We start from the raw sequence: 20,005 nt of genomic DNA, 5'->3' as shown, positions 1-20,005 counted from the left end.
GGAGATATGGGCAGATAATAGGAGGGATGATGGCGGAATAATGTGATGGACAGAGGCGATACTGCCAATATATCCGGATGTATAGGGACTAGTATATAGTGATGTCACCTCCTATAGGTCCGGAGATATGAGCAGATAATAGGAGGGATGATGGCGGAATAACGTGATGGACAGAGGCGATACTGCCAATATATCCGGATGTATAGGGACTAGTATATAGTGATATCACCGCCTATAGGTCCGGAGATATGAGCAGATAATAGGAGGAAGTGATGGCGGAATAATGTGATAGAGAGAGGCGATACTGCCAATATATCCGGATGTATAGGGACTAGTATATAGTGATGTCACCGCCTATAGGACCGGAGATATGAGCAGATAATAGGAGGGATGATGGCGGAATAACGTGATGGACAGAGGCGATACTGCCAATATATCCGGATGTATAGGGACTAGTATATAGTGATGTCACCGCCTATAGGTCCAGAGATATGGGCAAATAATAGGAGGAAGTGATGGCGGAATAACGTGATGGACAGAGGCGATACTGCCAATATATCCGGATGTATAGGGGCTAGTATATAGTGATGTCACCACCTATAGGTTCAGAGATATGGGCAAATAATAGGAGGAAGTGATGGCGGAATAATGTGATGGACAGAGGCGATACTGCCAATATATCCGGATGTATAGGGACTAGTATATAGTGATGTCACCGCCTATAGGTCCGGAGATATGGGCAGATAATAGGAGGAAGTGATAGCGGAATAACGTGATGGACAGAGGCGTTACTGCCAATATATCCGGATGTATAGGGACTAGTATATAGTGATGTCACCACCTATAGGTCCGGAGATATGAGCCGATAATAGGAGGAAGTGATGGCGGAATAATGTGATGGACAGAGGCGATACTGCCAATATATCCGGATGTATAGGGACTAGTATATACTGATGTCACCACCTATAGGTCCGGAGATATGAGCCGATAATAGGAGGAAGTGATAGCGGAATAATGTGATGGACAGAGGCGATACTGCCAATATATCCGGATGTATAGGGACTAGTATATAGTGATGTCAGCGCCTATAGGACCGGAGATATTAGCAGATAATAGGAGGGATGATGGCGGAATAACGTGATGGACAGAGGCGATACTGCCAATATATCCGGATGTATAGGGACTAGTATATAGTGATGTCACCGCCTATAGGTCCGGAGATATGAGCAGATAATAGGAGGGATGATGGCGGAATAACGTGATGGAGAGAGGCGATACTGCCAATATATCCGGATGTATAGGGACTAGTATATAGTGATGTCACCGCCTATAGGTCCGGAGATATGAGCAGATAATAGGAGGGATGATGGCGGAATAACGTGATGGACAGAGGCGATACTGCCAATATATCCGGATGTATAGGGACTAGTATATAGTGATGTCACCGCCTATAGGTCCGGAGATATGAGCAGATAATAGGAGGGATGATGGCGGAATAACGTGATGGAGAGAGGCGATACTGCCAATATATCCGGATGTATAGGGACTAGTATATAGTGATGTCACCGCCTATAGGTCCGGAGATATGAGCAGATAATAGGATGGATGATGGCGGAATAATGTGATGGACAGAGGCGATACTGCCAATATATCCGGATGTATAGGGACTAGTATATAGTGATGTCACCGCCTATAGGTCCGGAGATATGAGCAGATATATGTGGGATTATACGTCTCCCTACAGATCAGTCTACATGACAGTGGACATTGCTATCTTAGTCAATGAGATGACAATAATCATCAGGGGGTCGGCTTCCAAAAATAAGCCGGGTTTAGGGGTGCACTTACTTTCCAAGGAGTGTAACGCATGTGTGACTTAGTATTGTTGCAGCCATTAGTCATTGTTACTGATACAATGTAACAACCCATCAGCTGTGTGAGCAGAATTAGGTGGAGTTGGGGTTCCTGCCTTATATTTTGGCGCTGACCATGTGACTCACCTCGCGCAGTGACGTGGTTTCCCGTATGAAGAACATGTTGATAATGCCGAGGTATTTGGTTATTTTGGCCCCTGGTATAAAGGAGAGCGGCGTCATCTTGACCACGGAGACGGTGGGAATCCCGAGCGCAGCTCCGGGGCGGCTCCTCAGGTGACTCTCACCCAGTGGACTGGCCTTATCCAGAGAGGTAACTGCAAGAGAAGAGAGACTTGTAGGAAGGGGCGCGGCCAGGGGCGGACAAATAACGGGGGGACAGACGAGAGGGGGTCTCATTGTCAGCTGGGTGAAGGCAGAGGTGACAGGAGGGGGATCGATGGCGGACAGTCATGCAGATCATGCCAGCGCAGGAGGAATGATGGCGGCCGCAACACAAGTGACATTCCTGCAAAAGAATCACGGATGAAAGGAACGAAAAGCCGAAAAATAAAGAGAAGAAGATGGAGGAAGCGAGGAGCGCAAATTACACAGAAATCACTGGGAGAGAGTGTGAACCATGGGACGTAGATCACCTCCAACCAGCGAGCGACCCCGGGGCCCCGCAACACGTCAGGGGCCACTCACCCCACTAAGCCAGGCCTTAAAGGGATTGTCCCTGCCTACAGAAGAGAGGAGACTCGTCTGATCACTGGGGGTCCTGGATGCGTGTGAATGGAGAGTGCACGTGTGTGAGCGGAGCGCCATGCACAGCTACACGGCTCTAATGTCCCGGCACACACAGGAGAACGTTCCGTCCCCCCGTCCTCCAGATTGCACCTGGTAGCAGTCAGGCTCTCCCCAGTGATCGGACCCCAATCCCCTATCCTGCAGGCAGAAGATAAGTGTCCTTAATAGGACAATCCCTTTAAAAGGATCTACCCAAAGCTACAGGAACTGACACCCTGTACTGCAGAGCTGCACTCGCCATTCTGCTGCTGACTGACGTGGAAGCTTATGGACAGACACTACTAATGCCTTTCCTATACCTTGTAGAAACAGTCAGTAAGCCTGTGGTCAGGACCTCCTATCCTCTGAGCTCTGCTACATGGAAACAGTCAGTAAGTTTCTGGGCAGACCCCTATTCTCTGAGCTCTGCTACATGGAAACAGTCAGTAAGATACTGGGCAGACTCCTATTCTCTGAGCTCTGCTACATGGAAACAGTCAGTAAGATACTGGGCAGACCCCTATCCTCTGAGCTCTGCTGCATGGAAACAGTCAGTAAGATACTGGGCAGACTCCTATTCTCTGAGCTCTGCTACATGGAAACAGTCAGTAAGATACTGGGCAGACTCCTATCCTCTGAGCTCTGCTGCATGGAAACAGTCAGTAAGATACTGGGCAGACTCCTATCCTCTGAGCTCTGCTGCATGGAAACAGTCAGTAAGATACTGGGCAGACTCCTATCCTCTGAGCTCGGCTGCATGGAAACAGTCAGTAAGATACTGGGCAGACTCCTATCCTCTGAGCTCTGCTACATGGAAACAGTCAGTAAGATACTGGGCAGACTCCTCTTCTCTGAGCTCTGCTGCATGGAAACAGTCAGTAAGATACTGGGCAGACTCCTATCCTCTGAGCTCTGCTACATGGAAACAGTCAGTAAGATACTGGGCAGACTCCTATACTCTGAGCTCTGCTGCATGGAAACAGTCAGTAAGATACTGGGCAGACTCCTATCCTCTGAGCTCTGCTGCATGGAAACAGTCAGTAAGATACTGGGCAGACTCCTATCCTCTGAGCTCTGCTGCATGGAAACAGTCAGTAAGATACTGGGCAGACTCCTATCCTCTGAGCTCTGCTGCATGGAAACTGTCAGTAAGATACTGGGCAGACTCCTATCCTCTGAGCTCTGCTGCATGGAAACAGTCAGTAAGATACTGGGCAGACTCCTATCCTCTGAGCTCTGCTGCATGGAAACAGTCAGTAAGATACTGGGCAGACTCCTATCCTCTGAGCTCTGCTACATGGAAACAGTCAGTAAGATACTGGGCAGACTCCTATTCTCTGAGCTCTGCTACATGGAAACAGTCAGTAAGATACTGGGCAGACTCCTATCCTCTGAGCTCTGCTGCATGGAAACAGTCAGTAAGATACTGGGCAGACTCCTATCCTCTGAGCTCGGCTACATGGAAACAGTCAGTAAGATACTGGGCAGACTCCTATTCTCTGAGCTCTGCTGCATGGAAACAGTCAGTAAGATACTGGGCAGACTCCTATCCTCTGAGCTCTGCTGCATGGAAACAGTCAGTAAGATACTGGGCAGACTCCTATCCTCTGAGCTCTGCTACATGGAAACAGTCAGTAAGATACTGGGCAGACCCCTATTCTCTGAGCTCTGCTACATGGAAACAGTCAGTAAGATACTGGGCAGACTCCTATTCTCTGAGCTCTGCTACATGGAAACAGTCAGTAAGATACTGGGCAGACCCCTATCCTCTGAGCTCTGCTACATGGAAACAGTCAGTAAGAGACTGGGCAGACTCCTATCCTCTGAGCTCTGCTACATGGAAACAGTCAGTAAGATACTGGGCAGACTCCTATCCTCTGAGCTCTGCTACATGGAAACAGTCAGTAAGATACTGGGCAGACTCCTATCCTCTGAGCTCTGCTGCATGGAAACAGTCAGTAAGATACTGGGCAGACTCCTATCCTCTGAGCTCGGCTGCATGGAAACAGTCAGTAAGATACTGGGCAGACTCCTATCCTCTGAGCTCGGCTGCATGGAAACAGTCAGTAAGATACTGGGCAGACTCCTATCCTCTGAGCTCTGCTACATGGAAACAGTCAGTAAGATACTGGGCAGACTCCTCTTCTCTGAGCTCTGCTGCATGGAAACAGTCAGTAAGATACTGGGCAGACTCCTATCCTCTGAGCTCTGCTGCATGGAAACAGTCAGTAAGATACTGGGCAGACTCCTATCCTCTGAGCTCTGCTACATGGAAACAGTCAGTAAGATACTGGGCAGACTCCTATCCTCTGAGCTCTGCTGCATGGAAACAGTCAGTAAGATACTGGGCAGACTCCTATCCTCTGAGCTCTGCTGCATGGAAACAGTCAGTAAGATACTGGGCAGACTCCTATCCTCTGAGCTCTGCTGCATGGAAACAGTCAGTAAGATACTGGGCAGACTCCTATCCTCTGAGCTCTGCTGCATGGAAACAGTCAGTAAGATACTGGGCAGACCCCTATTCTCTGAGCTCTGCTACATGGAAACAGTCAGTAAGATACTGGGCAGACTCCTATTCTCTGAGCTCTGCTACATGGAAACAGTCAGTAAGATACTGGGCAGACCCCTATTCTCTGAGCTCTGCTACATGGAAACAGTCAGTAAGATACTGGGCAGACTCCTATCCTCTGAGCTCGGCTGCATGGAAACAGTCAGTAAGATACTGGGCAGACTCCTATCCTCTGAGCTCTGCTACATGGAAACAGTCAGTAAGTTTCTGGGCAGACCCCTATTCTCTGAGCTCTGCTACATGGAAACAGTCAGTAAGATACTGGGCAGACTCCTATCCTCTGAGCTCTGCTGCATGGAAACAGTCAGTAAGATACTGGGCAGACTCCTATCCTCTGAGCTCTGCTGCATGGAAACTGTCAGTAAGATACTGGGCAGACTCCTATACTCTGAGCTCTGCTGCATGGAAACAGTCAGTAAGATACTGGGCAGACTCCTATCCTCTGAGCTCTGCTGCATGGAAACAGTCAGTAAGATACTGGGCAGACTCCTATCCTCTGAGCTCTGCTGCATGGAAACAGTCAGTAAGATACTGGGCAGACTCCTATCCTCTGAGCTCTGCTGCATGGAAACTGTCAGTAAGATACTGGGCAGACTCCTATCCTCTGAGCTCTGCTGCATGGAAACAGTCAGTAAGATACTGGGCAGACTCCTATCCTCTGAGCTCTGCTGCATGGAAACAGTCAGTAAGATACTGGGCAGACTCCTATCCTCTGAGCTCTGCTACATGGAAACAGTCAGTAAGATACTGGGCAGACTCCTATTCTCTGAGCTCTGCTACATGGAAACAGTCAGTAAGATACTGGGCAGACTCCTATCCTCTGAGCTCTGCTGCATGGAAACAGTCAGTAAGATACTGGGCAGACTCCTATCCTCTGAGCTCGGCTGCATGGAAACAGTCAGTAAGATACTGGGCAGACTCCTATCCTCTGAGCTCTGCTACATGGAAACAGTCAGTAAGATACTGGGCAGACCCCTATTCTCTGAGCTCGGCTGCATGGAAACAGTCAGTAAGATACTGGGCAGACTCCTATACTCTGAGCTCTGCTACATGGAAACAGTCAGTAAGATACTGGGCAGACTCCTATCCTCTGAGCTCTGCTGCATGGAAACAGTCAGTAAGATACTGGGCAGACTCCTATTCTCTGAGCTCTGCTACATGGAAACAGTCAGTAAGATACTGGGCAGACTCCTATCCTCTGAGCTCTGCTGCATGGAAACAGTCAGTAAGATACTGGGCAGACTCCTATCCTCTGAGCTCTGCTACATGGAAACAGTCAGTAAGATACTGGGCAGACTCCTATCCTCTGAGCTCGGCTGCATGGAAACAGTCAGTAAGATACTGGGCAGACTCCTATCCTCTGAGCTCGGCTACATGGAAACAGTCAGTAAGATACTGGGCAGACTCCTCTTCTCTGAGCTCTGCTGCATGGAAACAGTCAGTAAGATACTGGGCAGACTCCTATCCTCTGAGCTCTGCTACATGGAAACAGTCAGTAAGATACTGGGCAGACTCCTATCCTCTGAGCTCGGCTGCATGGAAACAGTCAGTAAGTTTCTGGGCAGCCCCCCCTGCAGGGCACCAGATGACTACACAGACCCCGGGGATTCCCTGGACACGCTCTGTGCAGACACTGAACAAGCAGGGAAAGATTCCAGCTCTGAAGCTGCAGAATTGCAAGCGCAGCTGTAATTGATTCCTGGTGATGGGAGGTGGCCAGACACGTAATATTAGCGCTGGCCGCAGAGCATGCACTCTACAGCCACTGAACAGGAGGGGGCAGCAGTGAGTCCTAAGGAGTGCAGCTCTGGCTGTGAGCAGAGTATAACAAGTCCAGCTAACGGTGCGCGCTCTAGTCGGGGTGACAGTCAGTGGCCGCCGCTCTCTACATACAATCGGGTTCACACTCGGTAGCCCCGCCCCCACCGTAGATCACATGTCCGCCTGGAAGAATCAGCACAATGAAGGGACACACAGCAGCAGCAGCGGCAGCGTCCTACTTGTTTTTACTGATCCGCGTCTTATGGTCTGAGCCCTCATTCTAATGTGCTCTATCCAGCTGCTGCAGCGCTCCGCAAAGGAATCAACGGCTGGAGACCGGCGGACAGGACAAAAAGACAAAGAAAAAAGATGGATGACGTCTCCGGCATCACAACCTCCCCCAAGAAGAGACAGCACCGCCACACTTACCTCTCAGGGGGGCGCCAGCCGCCGCTCCCACCCTCTCCTGGAGATCTGCAGGAAGTCATGTCATTATACAAGGCCCGGGAGGTTGTCACAGCCCCGCCCACACACACTTACCCTTGGCTGGAGACAGGGGCTGTAGTCCGGGGGTGTCGGAGGATAACTCCAGGGGGAACTGCAGCAGCTCGTCGGCATCGGCGGACACTGGAGGAGACAACACAGATACCTTACTCTGATCAAGATGGAGACATTCCCCGGCCACAGCGAGTCCTGGTCACACGGCGGCCGGGCCCCTCACAGTGTCAGTGCAGGACAGGTGCAAGGACACACTGAAACAAGACTGCAGCTGTCCCCAGCACCCCAATCACATAACCCCTCACCTCGAGGCTGAGGACGTTCCGCCTTGTTTTTACTGCTCTGTAAAGTGTCTTGTTTGTCGAAGGTGATGGCGACTGCGGTGACTGCGATCTGGAACGAGACAGTAAGAACGGCAAAGTCACTGCTGCCCTGAGGAGTAACTGAGGAGCGGGCGAACACCCCGGGAGGGAGAGATTATACTCACCTGGATAGACTCGTCCTCCGGAACAGCCACCGTGAAGTTGACATGACAGAGGCAGCACGGGACCATGGAGCGCAGCTTAAAGTACAGGCTCTGCGGGGAAACGGGAGACCGGCAGTGAAAAGCATGGAGGCGACAGACTGCCGAGGGTTAATAGAGCACCCCAAAATCATTAACAACCCCCCTCCAGGTGTCCAAGAGACCACACAGACCCTCGGGGCCCCGCACCTTCAGAAGGTTCTCGCACATGTCATTGAAGCTCTTGTTCAGGGTCTGATTGGTCAGGTTTATGCTAGAAAGTCGTACGACACGGACGGTGGTGAACATCTAAGGAGGAAACGGAGAGTCAGCGCCGGAGCGGGGGACACGGGGGCGTACACTGTAACGAAAACCACTCACCTGTATATCTGACGTCCAGTTATTAATGCCAGGCATGATCTCTGTGTTACAACTGTAGAAGCCTGCACAAAAATCACATGATAAACTGTAATATACCCCAGAGCTGTGCTCACTATTCTGCTGGTGCAGTCACTGTGTACATACATTACATTACTTATCCTGTATTATACTCCAGAGCTGCGCTCACTATTCTGCTGATACAGTCACTGTGTACATACATTACATTACTTATCCTGTATTATACCCCAGAGCTGTGCTCACTATTCTGCTGATACAGTCACTGTGTACATACATTACATTACTTATCCTGTACAGTCACTGTGTACATACATTACATTACTTATCCTGTATTATACTCCAGAGCTGCGCTCACTATTCTGCTGGTACAGTCACTGTGTACATACATTACATTACTTATCCTGTATTATACTCCAGAGCTGCGCTCACTATTCTGCTGGTACAGTCACTGTGTACATACATTACATTACTTATCCTGTATTATACTCCAGAGCTGCGCTCACTATTCTGCTGGTACAGTCACTGTGTACATACATTACATTACTTATCCTGTATTATACTCCAGAGCTGCGCTCACTAATCTGCTGGTACAGTCACTGTGTACATACATTACATTACTTATCCTGTATTATACCCCAGAGCTGCGCTCACTATTCTGCTGGTGCAGTCACTGAGTACATACATTACATTACTTATCCTGAATTATACTCCAGAGCTGTGCTCACTATTCTGCTGGTGCAGTCACTATGTACATACATTACATTACTTATCCTGTATTATACTCCAGAGCTGCGCTCACTATTCTGCTGGTACAGTCACTGTGTACATACATTACATTACTTATCCTGTATTATACTCCAGAGCTGCGCTCACTATTCTGCTGGTACAGTCACTGTGTACATACATTACATTACTTATCCTGTATTATACTCCAGAGCTGCACTCACTATTCTGCTGGTACAGTCACTGTGTACATACATTACATTACTTATCCTGTATTATACTCCAGAGCTGCGCTCACTATTCTGCTGGTACAGTCACTGTGTACATACATTACATTACTTATCCTGTATTATACTCCAGAGCTGCGCTCACTATTCTGCTGGTACAGTCACTGTGTACATACATTACTTATCCTGTATTATACTCCAGAGCTGCGCTCACTAATCTGCTGGTACAGTCACTGTGTACATACATTACATTACTTATCCTGTATTATACCCCAGAGCTGCGCTCACTATTCTGCTGGTGCAGTCACTGAGTACATACATTACATTACTTATCCTGAATTATACTCCAGAGCTGTGCTCACTATTCTGCTGGTGCAGTCACTGTGTACATAAATTACATTACTTATCCTGTATTATACTCCAGAGCTGCGCTCACTATTCTGCTGGTACAGTCACTGTGTACATAAATTACTTATCCTGTATTATACCCCAGAGCTGCGCTCACTATTCTGCTGGTGCACTCACTGTGTACATACATTACATTACATTACTTATCCTGTATTATACTCCAGAGCTGCGCTCACTATTCTGCTGGTACAGTCACTGTGTACATACATTACATTACTTACCCTGTATTATACTCCAGAGCTGTGCTCACTATTCTGCTGGTACAGTCACTGTGTACATACATTACTTATCCTGTATTATACTCCAGAGCTGCGCTCACTATTCTGCTGGTACAGTCACTGTATACATACATTACATTACTTATCCTGTATTATACTCCAGAGCTGCGCTCACTATTCTGCTGGTGCAGTCACTGTGTACATACATTACATTACTTATCCTGTATTATACTCCAGAGCTGCGCTCAATATTCTGCTGGTACTGTCACTGTGTACATACATTACATTACTTATCCTGTATTATACTCCAGAGCTGCGCTCACTATTCTGCTGGTGCAGTCACTGTGTACATACATTACATTACTTATCCTGTATTATACTGCAGAGCTGCGCTCACTATTCTGCTGGTACAGTCACTGTGTACATACATTACATTACTTACCCTGTATTATACTCCAGAGCTGCGCTCACTATTCTGCTGGTACAGTCACTGTGTACATACATTACTTATCCTGTATTATACTCCAGAGCTGCGCTCACTATTCTGCTGGTACAGTCACTGTATACATACATTACATTACTTATCCTGTATTATACTCCAGAGCTGCGCTCACTATTCTGCTGGTGCAGTCACTGTGTACATACATTACATTACTTATCCTGTATTATACTCCAGAGCTGCGCTCAATATTCTGCTGGTACTGTCACTGTGTACATACATTACATTACTTATCCTGTATTATACTCCAGAGCTGCGCTCACTATTCTGCTGGTACAGTCACTGTGTACATACATTACATTACTTATCCTGTATTATACCCCAGAGCTGCGCTCACTATTCTGCTGGTGCAGTCACTGTGTACATACATTACATTACTTATCCTGTATTATACTGCAGAGCTGCGCTCACTATTCTGCTGGTACAGTCACTGTGTACATACATTACATTACTTATCCTGTATTATACTCCAGAGCTGCGTTCACTATTCTGCTGGTGCAGTCACTGTGTACATACATTACATTACTTATCCTGTATTATACTCCAGAGCTGCGCTCACTATTCTGCTGGTACAGTCACTGTGTACCTACATTACATTACTTATCCTGTATTATACTCCAGAGCTCCGCTCACTATTCTGCTGGTACAGTCACTGTGTACATACATTACATTACTTATCCTGTATTATACCCCAGAGCTGCGCTCACTATTCTGCTGGTGCAGTCACTGTGTACATACATTACATTACTTATCCTGTATTATACTCCAGAGCTGCGCTCACTATTCTGCTGGTGCAGTCACTGTGTACATACATTACATTACTTATCCTGTATTATACTCCAGAGCTGCGCTCACTATTCTGCTGGTGCAGTCACTGTGTACATACATTACATTACTTATCCTGTATTATACTCCAGAGCTGCGCTCACTATTCTGCTGGTGCAGTCACTGTGTACATACATTACATTACTTATCCTGTATTATACTCCAGAGCTGCGTTCACTATTCTGCTGGTACAGTCACTGTGTACATACATTACATTACTTATCCTGTATTATACTCCAGAGCTGCGCTCACTATTCTGCTGGTACAGTCACTGTGTACATACATTACATTACTTATCCTGTATTATACTCCAGAGCTGCGCTCACTATTCTGCTGGTGCAGTCACTGTGTACATACATTACATTACTTATCCTGTATTATACTCCAGAGCTGCGCTCACTATTCTGCTGGTGCAGTCACTATGTACATACATTACATTACTTATCCTGTATTATACTCCAGAGCTGCGCTCACTATTCTGCTGGTACAGTCACTGTGTACATACATTACATTACTTATCCTGTATTATACCCCAGAGCTGCGCTCACTATTCTGCTGGTGCAGTCACTGTGTACATACATTACATTACTTATCCTGTATTATACTCCAGAGCTGCGCTCACTATTCTGCTGGTACAGTCACTGTGTACATACATTACTTATCCTGTATTAAACTCCAGAGCTGCGCTCACTATTCTGCTGGTACAGTCACTGTGTACATACATTACATTACTTATCCTGTATTATACTCCAGAGCTGCGCTCACTATTCTGCTGGTGCAGTCACTGTGTACATACATTACATTACTTATCCTGTATTATACTCCAGAGCTGCGCTCACTATTCTGCTGGTGCAGTCACTGTGTACATACACTACATTACTTATCCTGTATTATACTCCAGAGCTGCGCTCACTATTCTGCTGGTACAGTCACTGTGTACATACATTACATTACTTATCCTGTATTATACTCCAGAGCTGCGCTCACTATTCTGCTGGTGCAGTCACTGTGTACATACATTACATTACTTATCCTGTATTATACTCCAGAGCTGCGCTCACTATTCTGCTGGTGCAGTCACTGTGTACATACATTACATTACTTATCCTGTATTATACTCCAGAGCTGCGCTCACTATTCTGCTGGTACAGTCACTGTGTACATACATTACATTACTTATCCTGTATTATACTCCAGAGCTGCGCTCACTATTCTGCTGGTGCAGTCACTGTGTACATACATTACATTACTTATCCTGTATTATACTCCAGAGCTGCGCTCACTATTCTGCTGGTGCAGTCACTGTGTACATACATTACATTACTTATCCTGTATTATACTCCAGAGCTGCGCTCACTATTCTGCTGGTGCAGTCACTGTGTACATACATTACATTACTTATCCTGTATTATACTCCAGAGCTGCGCTCACTATTCTGCTGGTGCAGTCACTATGTACATACATTACATTACTCCAGAGCTGAGCTCACTATTATGCTGGTATAGTTACTGACAGTATTGGTACTCTGCACAAATTCTCACCTGTAGGGGGTGCTGCGTCTGTTAGCAGCGAATGGACATCTTCTACGGCATCAGTGTCATCGATCTGCAGGTACAGAGCACACAGGTTGTAATTCCGTTGTCACCCACTACCAGTGGGGGCGCTATAATGACTGAAATAGTAAATCTTATTACACAACGTTGCGCTGTGTGGATAGTTGACCGCGGTCTCGCAGTTTCTTACCTCCAGGACAAAGGCGTCCTTTTTACCATGAGACAGATCCAATTCCACAACCTCATCGGAGCTTTCAGACTGGGAGCGGAGGAGGCGGGTTCTCTGCCGCGTCTCCGGGATCGGGGAACCAATTGTCTCCTCCAAGATTTCCTACAGGACACAGAGACATAACCGCCATATGTGGTCACCGATATAATATATCACTGCCACATACTGTCACTAATATATAACCACCACCTCTGCTCACTGATATATAGCCGCCATACTCAGTCACTGATATATTATATAACCACCATACAAAGTCACTGATATATTATATAACCGCCATACACAGTCACTGATATATTATATAACCGCCATACACAGTCACTGATATATTATATAACCGCCATACACAGTCACTGATATATTATATAACCGCCATACACAGTCACTGATATATTATATAACCGCCATACACAGTCACTGATATATTATATAACCGCCATACACAGTCACTGATATATAATATAACCGCCATATACAGTCACAGATATATAATATAACCGCCATACGCAGCCCCCGATATATAATATAACCGCCATATACAGTCACAGATATATAATATAACCGCCATACACAGTCACTGATATATAATATAACCGCCATATACAGTCACTGATATATAATATAACCGCCGTACACAGACCCCGATATATAACATAACCGCCATATACAGTCACTGATATATAATATAACCGCCATACACAGTCACAGATATATTATATAACCGCCATACACAGTCACAGATATATAATATAACCGCCATATACAGTCACAGATATATAATATAACCGCCATACACAGTCACTGATATATAATATAACCGCCATATACAGTCACTGATATATAATATAACCGCCGTACACAGACCCCGATATATAACATAACCGCCATATACAGTCACTGATATATAATATAACCGCCATACGCAGCCCCCGATATATAATATAACCGCCATATACATTCACTGATATATTATATAACCGCCATACACAGTCACTGATATATTATATAACCGCCATACACAGTCACTGATATATTATATAACCGCCATACGCAGCCCCCGATATATAATATAACCGCCATATACAGTCACTGATATATAATATAACCGCCATACGCAGCCCCCGATATATAACATAACCGCCATATACAGTCACTGATATATAATATAACCGCCATACGCAGCCCCCGATATATAATATAACCGCCATACGCAGTTTCTCACCGGGGGGTTGATCTCGTACAGCTCCTTGTTCTTGGCGATGGTCTCGTTGATCTTCTTCTGCATGTGTGAGATGTGCTGCTCGTAGGAGCCGTCACTCGGTGTCTTGCCGGAGATCTGGATGCCCCCGGGGGTAGGTAATGAGGCCAGGTACACCCCTGTAGCAGACTGAGAGAGACCCCAATTAGTCAGGTTGAAGGGTGAAGTGCACCCTCCCCACCAGCGGGGGCAGCACAGAGCTTACCGCCAGCCCCAGCAGCATGTTCTCGCCCACAGTGATCTGGATGCGCAGTCCGAACAGGGCGTTCATGCTCTTGAGCTTCAGCTTGTTCATCAGCTGGGTGTGCAGCTCGTACTCCATGAAGGGCAGCAGGTTACTGATGGTGGTGGCATTGGCCTCCGCCTGCGCCTTCTTCTTCAGGCGGCACAACCTGGGGGACGGTCAGAGCAGCTGTGATTGGTGGAGACCAGGAGGCGGAGCTTACGGGGTGCTGACATCACCTACCTCGCCTGAATCAGACAGCCCTTCCCCACGATGGGAGTCTCGGCCGGCAGATCGATGGTGGTGAAGAGAACGTCCGGAACCTTCTGCTTCCGGCAGCTGTAACAGAAGGTCAAGTGGGCGGGAAACGGCATGTTCAGCTCATCGTACGGGATGTGGCAGAAACCACAGGGCAGGGGCGGAGACTCCTCGGTCCTGTGCATGATGGGAAGAGAGAGACGTTACATTTATACTCTAGTCACATCCAGAGCTGCAAGACAGATCATATACTCCAGTCACAACCAGAGCTGCAGACTCATCATATCTTATACTCCAGTCACATTGCAGCAGTGGAGCAGCCATACATTTACATCTGCTCCACCTCACTCATCTCTATGTGCAAGGTAAGGACTGAAAACTAACCCCTTCAATGCCCAAGATCATCAGGAATCCTAAAACTAATCCCTTCAATGTCCAAGATCACCAGGTATCCTAAAACTAACCCCTTCAATGTCCAAGATCATCCGGAATCCTAAAACTGATCCCTTCCATGTCCAAGATCATCAAGAATCCTAAAACTAACCCCTTCCATGTCCAAGATCATCAGGAATCTTAAAACTAACCCCTTCAATGCCCAAGATCATCAAGAATCCTAAAACTGACCCCTTCCATGTCCAAGATCATCAGGAATCCTAAAACTAACCCCTTCAATGCCCAAGATCATCAAGAATCCTAAAACTAACCCCTTCAATGTCCAAGATCACCAGGAATCCTAAAACTAACCCCTTCAATGCCTAAGATCACCAGGAATCCTAAAACTAACCCCTTCAATGTCCAAGATCATCAAGAATCCTAAAACTAACCCCTTCAATGTCCAAGATCACCAGGAATCCTAAAACTAACCCCTTCAATGTCCAAGATCATCAAGAATCCTAAAACTAACCCCTTCAATGTCCAAGATCACCAGGAATCCTAAAACTAATCCCTTCAATGTTCAAGATCACCAGGAATCCTAAAACTAACCCCTTCAATGTCCAAGATCATCAAGAATCCTAAAACTAACCCCTTCAATGTCCAAGATCATCAAGAATCCTAAAACTAACCCCTTCAATGTCCAAGATCACCTGGAATCCTAAAACTAACCCCTTCAATGTTCAAGATCACCAGGAATCCTAAAACTAACCCCTTCAATGTCCAAGATCACCAGGGATCCTAAAACTAACCCCTTCAATGCCTAAGATCACCAGGAATCCTAAAACTACTCCCTTCAATGTCCAAGATCATCAAGAATCCTAAAACTAACCCCTTCAATGTCCAAGATCACCAGGAATCCTAAAACTAACCCCTTCAATGCCCAAGATCACCAAGAATCCTAAAACTAACCCCTTCAATGTCCAAGATCACCAGGAATCCTAAAACTAACCCCTTCAATGCCCAAGATCACCAGGAATCCTAAAACTAACCCCTTCAATGCCCAAGATCACCAGGAATCCTAAAACTAACCCCTTCAATGCCCAAGATCACCAGGAATCCTAAAACTAATCCCTTCAATGCCCAAGATCATCAAGAATCCTAAAACTAACCCCTTCAATGTCCAAGATCACCAGGAATCCTAAAACTAATCCCTTCAATGTCCAAGATCACCAGGAATCCTAAAACTAATCCCTTCAATGTTCAAGATCACCAGGAATCCTAAAACTAACCCCTTCAATGTCCAAGATCACCAGGAATCCTAAAACTAACCCCTTCAATGCCTAAGATCACCAGGAATCCTAAAACTACTCCCTTCAATGCCCAAGATCCTCAAGAATCCTAAAACTAACCCCTTCCATGTCCAAGATCACCAGGAATCCTAAAACTAACCCCTTCCATGTCCAAGATCACCAGGAATCCTAAAACTAAGCCCTTCAATGTCCAAGATCACCAGGAATACTAAAACTAACCCCTTCAATGTCCAAGATCATCAGGAATCCGAAAACTAACCCCTTCAATGTCCAAGATCACCAGGAATCCTAAAACTAACCCCTTCAATGTCCAAGATCACCAGGAATCCTAAAACTAACCCCTTCAATGCCCAAGATCACCAGGAATCCTAAAACTAAGCCCTTCAATGTCCAAGATCACCTGGAATCCTAAAACTAACCCCTTCAATGTCCAAGATCATCAGGAATCCGAAAACTAACCCCTTCAATGTCCAAGATCACCTGGAATCCTAAAACTAAGCCCTTCAATGTCCAAGATCACCAGGAATCCGAAAACTAACCCCTTCAATGTCCAAGATCACCTGGAATCCTAAAACTAAGCCCTTCAATGTCCAAGATCACCAGGAATCCGAAAACTAACCCCTTCAATGTCCAAGATCACCTGGAATCCTAAAACTAAGCCCTTCAATGTCCAAGATCACCAGGAATCCTAAAACTAACCCCTTCAATGTCCAAGATCACCAGGAATCCTAAAATTGACCTTTTTCTTCCATGGCAGTTTCAGCACCAAAATCTGTGCCTTTTAGTGCATTTGCATCTCCCCACTGCTATACCAAATAGTGTGTGTACTGGTGGATCTAACCGCAGAACTGTGATCGCAGCTCTGGGGGTGACTGGAGTACAAGACATGATCGATTCAAGATAACACCAATGGCCTGACCTGGAGACAGATGGGACTGGACAGAGGTTATGGCCGCAGTCGGACAGGGTTAGGGGTATATAAGGGGGCGGTGTAGGGACAAGGGGAGGAGTTTCACATTGGGTCCTGGGGCCCCTAGAGGCGGCGGCCATACTGACACCAGAGATCACAGCACATGCCCGATGTGTTAGTTCCTTTCATGCTAGTTTGTGATATTTAAAGGGGCAGTGCCATCATAATAAGAGATACAAGATGGCGCTGCGTCCACAGACTCCTCCCACATCAGTCCACGTGGAGCTGACCTGGCGGGCGATGGCGGTGACACTGCCCCTTTAAATGTGCCCTGCGGTGTGGCTGTGGAGAGGGTTACCTCTGGTGGTGTTAGTTTTTGGGATGCTGATCCTGCAGTGGCCCCTAGAGCGCCATGACCTACCCTAGACGAGGGCCACTATCCTTGCTCTGAAGGATACAATCAACCTCTCCCTTGTCTGACCCTATAAAGAAGCCGGCCTGCCACGACAACCTTTGATCCAAACCGCCATCGCCGGCCGCTTCCTGCAAGAATCGGGGGTTGAGTACGGCGGCGGTGCCCGAGGCCGACAGGATGCAGACTTCTTCACTGCAGGGAGAACACACACAGGTTAGTGAGGTAGTCACAGCCACGCCCACAGGCCCGCCCCCTCACCCTGCACCACTCACCATATACTGGTGGACTCGCTGTAGCCCACGACGGCGTGGCAGCCCAGCGCTTTGGCGTGAGACTTAATCTCCTGACGTATCTCCGCCCACCAGGCGTCTCGCGTTTCTGGCTCATCTGAAGGAACAGAACGGAAAAGCTGACTCGGATCAAAAGCGCCGTCACCCCGGCGGCGAAACGGCGACGCCTCCTGCAGGCTCACGTACAGGAAGTGATGTCAGCTCTGGAGGGGCGGGCAAATGCAATAAGGGGGAAACCTGCAGGTAGTCACCGGGGCAATAATAATACAAGACCAGCTGCAGTGCCCCCTGCTGGACACAAGAGAGCGCTACGTACCAGTGACACAACCTACAAACCAGGAGTAAGAGGAGGTTACAGCGCAGCGCCCCCTGCAGGGTCAGGATAGAAAGGAGCAGAACCTCAGCTCTGTAAAGCATCCTCCTCCTCCTCAGGACAACAGACATCGCCACAAGCACCAGGCACAGGCTCCGCCTCTATCCACAGTCACAAAGCAAACTCAGCGCATTCTCTGTACAGCGCTGCAGAGTGTGTGAGCGATATAGACAGTCAGACTGATAAACTACGCAAGACAGAGGAGAATTGCTTCCCTGCAGAGCTGTAATCCTCCACTAGGTGTCAGCATTTACTACCTGCAGAGCTGTACTCCTCCACTAGGTGTCAGCATTTACTACCTGCAGAGCTGTAATCCTCCACTAGGTGTCAGTGCTTCCCTGCAGAGCTGTAATCCTCCACTAGGTGTCAGTGCTTCCCTGCAGAGCTGTACTCCTCCACTAGGTGTCAGCATTTACTACCTGCAGAGCTGTACTCCTCCACTAGGTGTCAGTGCTTCCCTGCAGAGCTGTACTCCTCCACTAGGTGTCAGCATTTACTACCTGCAGAGCTGTACTCCTCCACTAGGTGTCAGTGCTTCCCTGCAGAGCTGTACTCCTCCACTAGGTGTCAGTGCTTCCCTGCAGAGCTGTAATCCTCCACTAGGTGTCAGCATTTACTACCTGCAGAGCTGTACTCCTCCACTAGGTGTCAGTGCTTCCCTGCAGAGCTGTACTCCTCCACTAGGTGTCAGCATTTACTACCTGCAGAGCTGTACTCCTCCACTAGGAGTCAGTGCTTCCCTGCAGAGCTGTACTCCTCCACTAGGAGTCAGTGCTTCCCTGCAGAGCTGTACTCCTCCACTACATGTCAGCATTTACTACCTGCAGAGCTGTACTCCTCCACTAGGTGTCAGCATTTACTACCTGCAGAGCTGTACTCCTCCACTAGGTGTCAGCATTTACTACCTGCAGAGCTGTACTCCTCCACTACATATCAGCGTTTACTACCTGCAGAGCTGTACTCCTCTACTACATATCAGCATTTACTACCTGCAGAGCTGTACTCCTCCACTAGATGTCAGCATTTACTTCCTTCAGAGCTGGACTCCTCCACTACATATCAGCATTTACTACCTGCAGAGCTGTACTCCTCCACTACATATCAACATTTACTTCCTTCAGAGCTGTACTCCTCCACTAGATGTCAGCATTTACTTCCTTCAGAGCTGGACTCCTCCACTACATATCAGCATTTACTACCTGCAGAGCTGTACTCCTCCACTACATATCAGCATTTACTACCTTCAGAGCTGTACTCCTCCACTAGATGTCAGCATTTACTTCCTTCAGAGCTGGACTCCTCCACTACATATCAGCATTTACTTCCTTCAGAGCTGTACTCCTCCACTACATGTCAGCATTTACTTCCTGCAGAGCTGTACTCCTCCACTAGATGTCAGCATTTACTTCCTTCAGAGCTGGACTCCTCCACTACATATCAGCATTTACTTCCTGCAGAGCTGTACTCCTCCACTACATATCAGCATTTACTTCCTTCAGAGCTGTACTCCTCCACTACATGTCAGCATTTACTTCCTTCA

General features: G+C 47.3%; 2 protein-coding genes across 8 annotated transcripts in view; one reads left to right on the top strand and one right to left on the bottom strand.

The window, feature by feature from the left end:
• Positions 1-20,005, bottom strand: part of C2CD5 (C2 calcium dependent domain containing 5) — a 61,141-nt gene that overhangs the window by 5,877 nt on the left and 35,259 nt on the right. For 3 of the 7 annotated variants that reach the window (XM_075275480.1, XM_075275481.1, XM_075275484.1), the window contains 15 exons: positions 18,075-18,189; positions 17,809-17,994; positions 14,778-14,969; positions 14,517-14,703; positions 14,276-14,440; positions 13,015-13,155; positions 12,813-12,876; positions 8,354-8,415; positions 8,183-8,281; positions 7,958-8,047; positions 7,776-7,863; positions 7,513-7,599; positions 7,402-7,446; positions 7,212-7,301; positions 2,001-2,191 (listed from right to left, as the gene is read on the bottom strand). In XM_075275480.1, the coding sequence (XP_075131581.1) occupies positions 2,001-2,191; positions 7,212-7,301; positions 7,402-7,446; positions 7,513-7,599; positions 7,776-7,863; positions 7,958-8,047; positions 8,183-8,281; positions 8,354-8,415; positions 12,813-12,876; positions 13,015-13,155; positions 14,276-14,440; positions 14,517-14,703; positions 14,778-14,969; positions 17,809-17,994; positions 18,075-18,189 (1,802 nt within the window). The remainder of the gene's footprint in view (positions 1-2,000; positions 2,192-7,211; positions 7,302-7,401; positions 7,447-7,512; positions 7,600-7,775; positions 7,864-7,957; positions 8,048-8,182; positions 8,282-8,353; positions 8,416-12,812; positions 12,877-13,014; positions 13,156-14,275; positions 14,441-14,516; positions 14,704-14,777; positions 14,970-17,808; positions 17,995-18,074; positions 18,190-20,005) is intronic. The other 4 variants (XM_075275482.1, XM_075275485.1, XM_075275487.1 and 1 more) reach the window with 3 other exon arrangements.
• GOLT1B (golgi transport 1B) overlaps positions 1-20,005 on the top strand; it is a 266,853-nt gene that overhangs the window by 220,796 nt on the left and 26,052 nt on the right. The gene's annotated exons all lie outside the window — the stretch shown is intronic.

This window comes from Leptodactylus fuscus, chromosome 5 (genome assembly GCF_031893055.1).
Source record: "Leptodactylus fuscus isolate aLepFus1 chromosome 5, aLepFus1.hap2, whole genome shotgun sequence".
NCBI classification, from domain to species: Eukaryota; Metazoa; Chordata; class Amphibia; order Anura; family Leptodactylidae; genus Leptodactylus; species Leptodactylus fuscus.
Note: the sequence above shows the minus strand (reverse complement) of the source record. Positions and strands in the feature narration are given on the sequence as shown.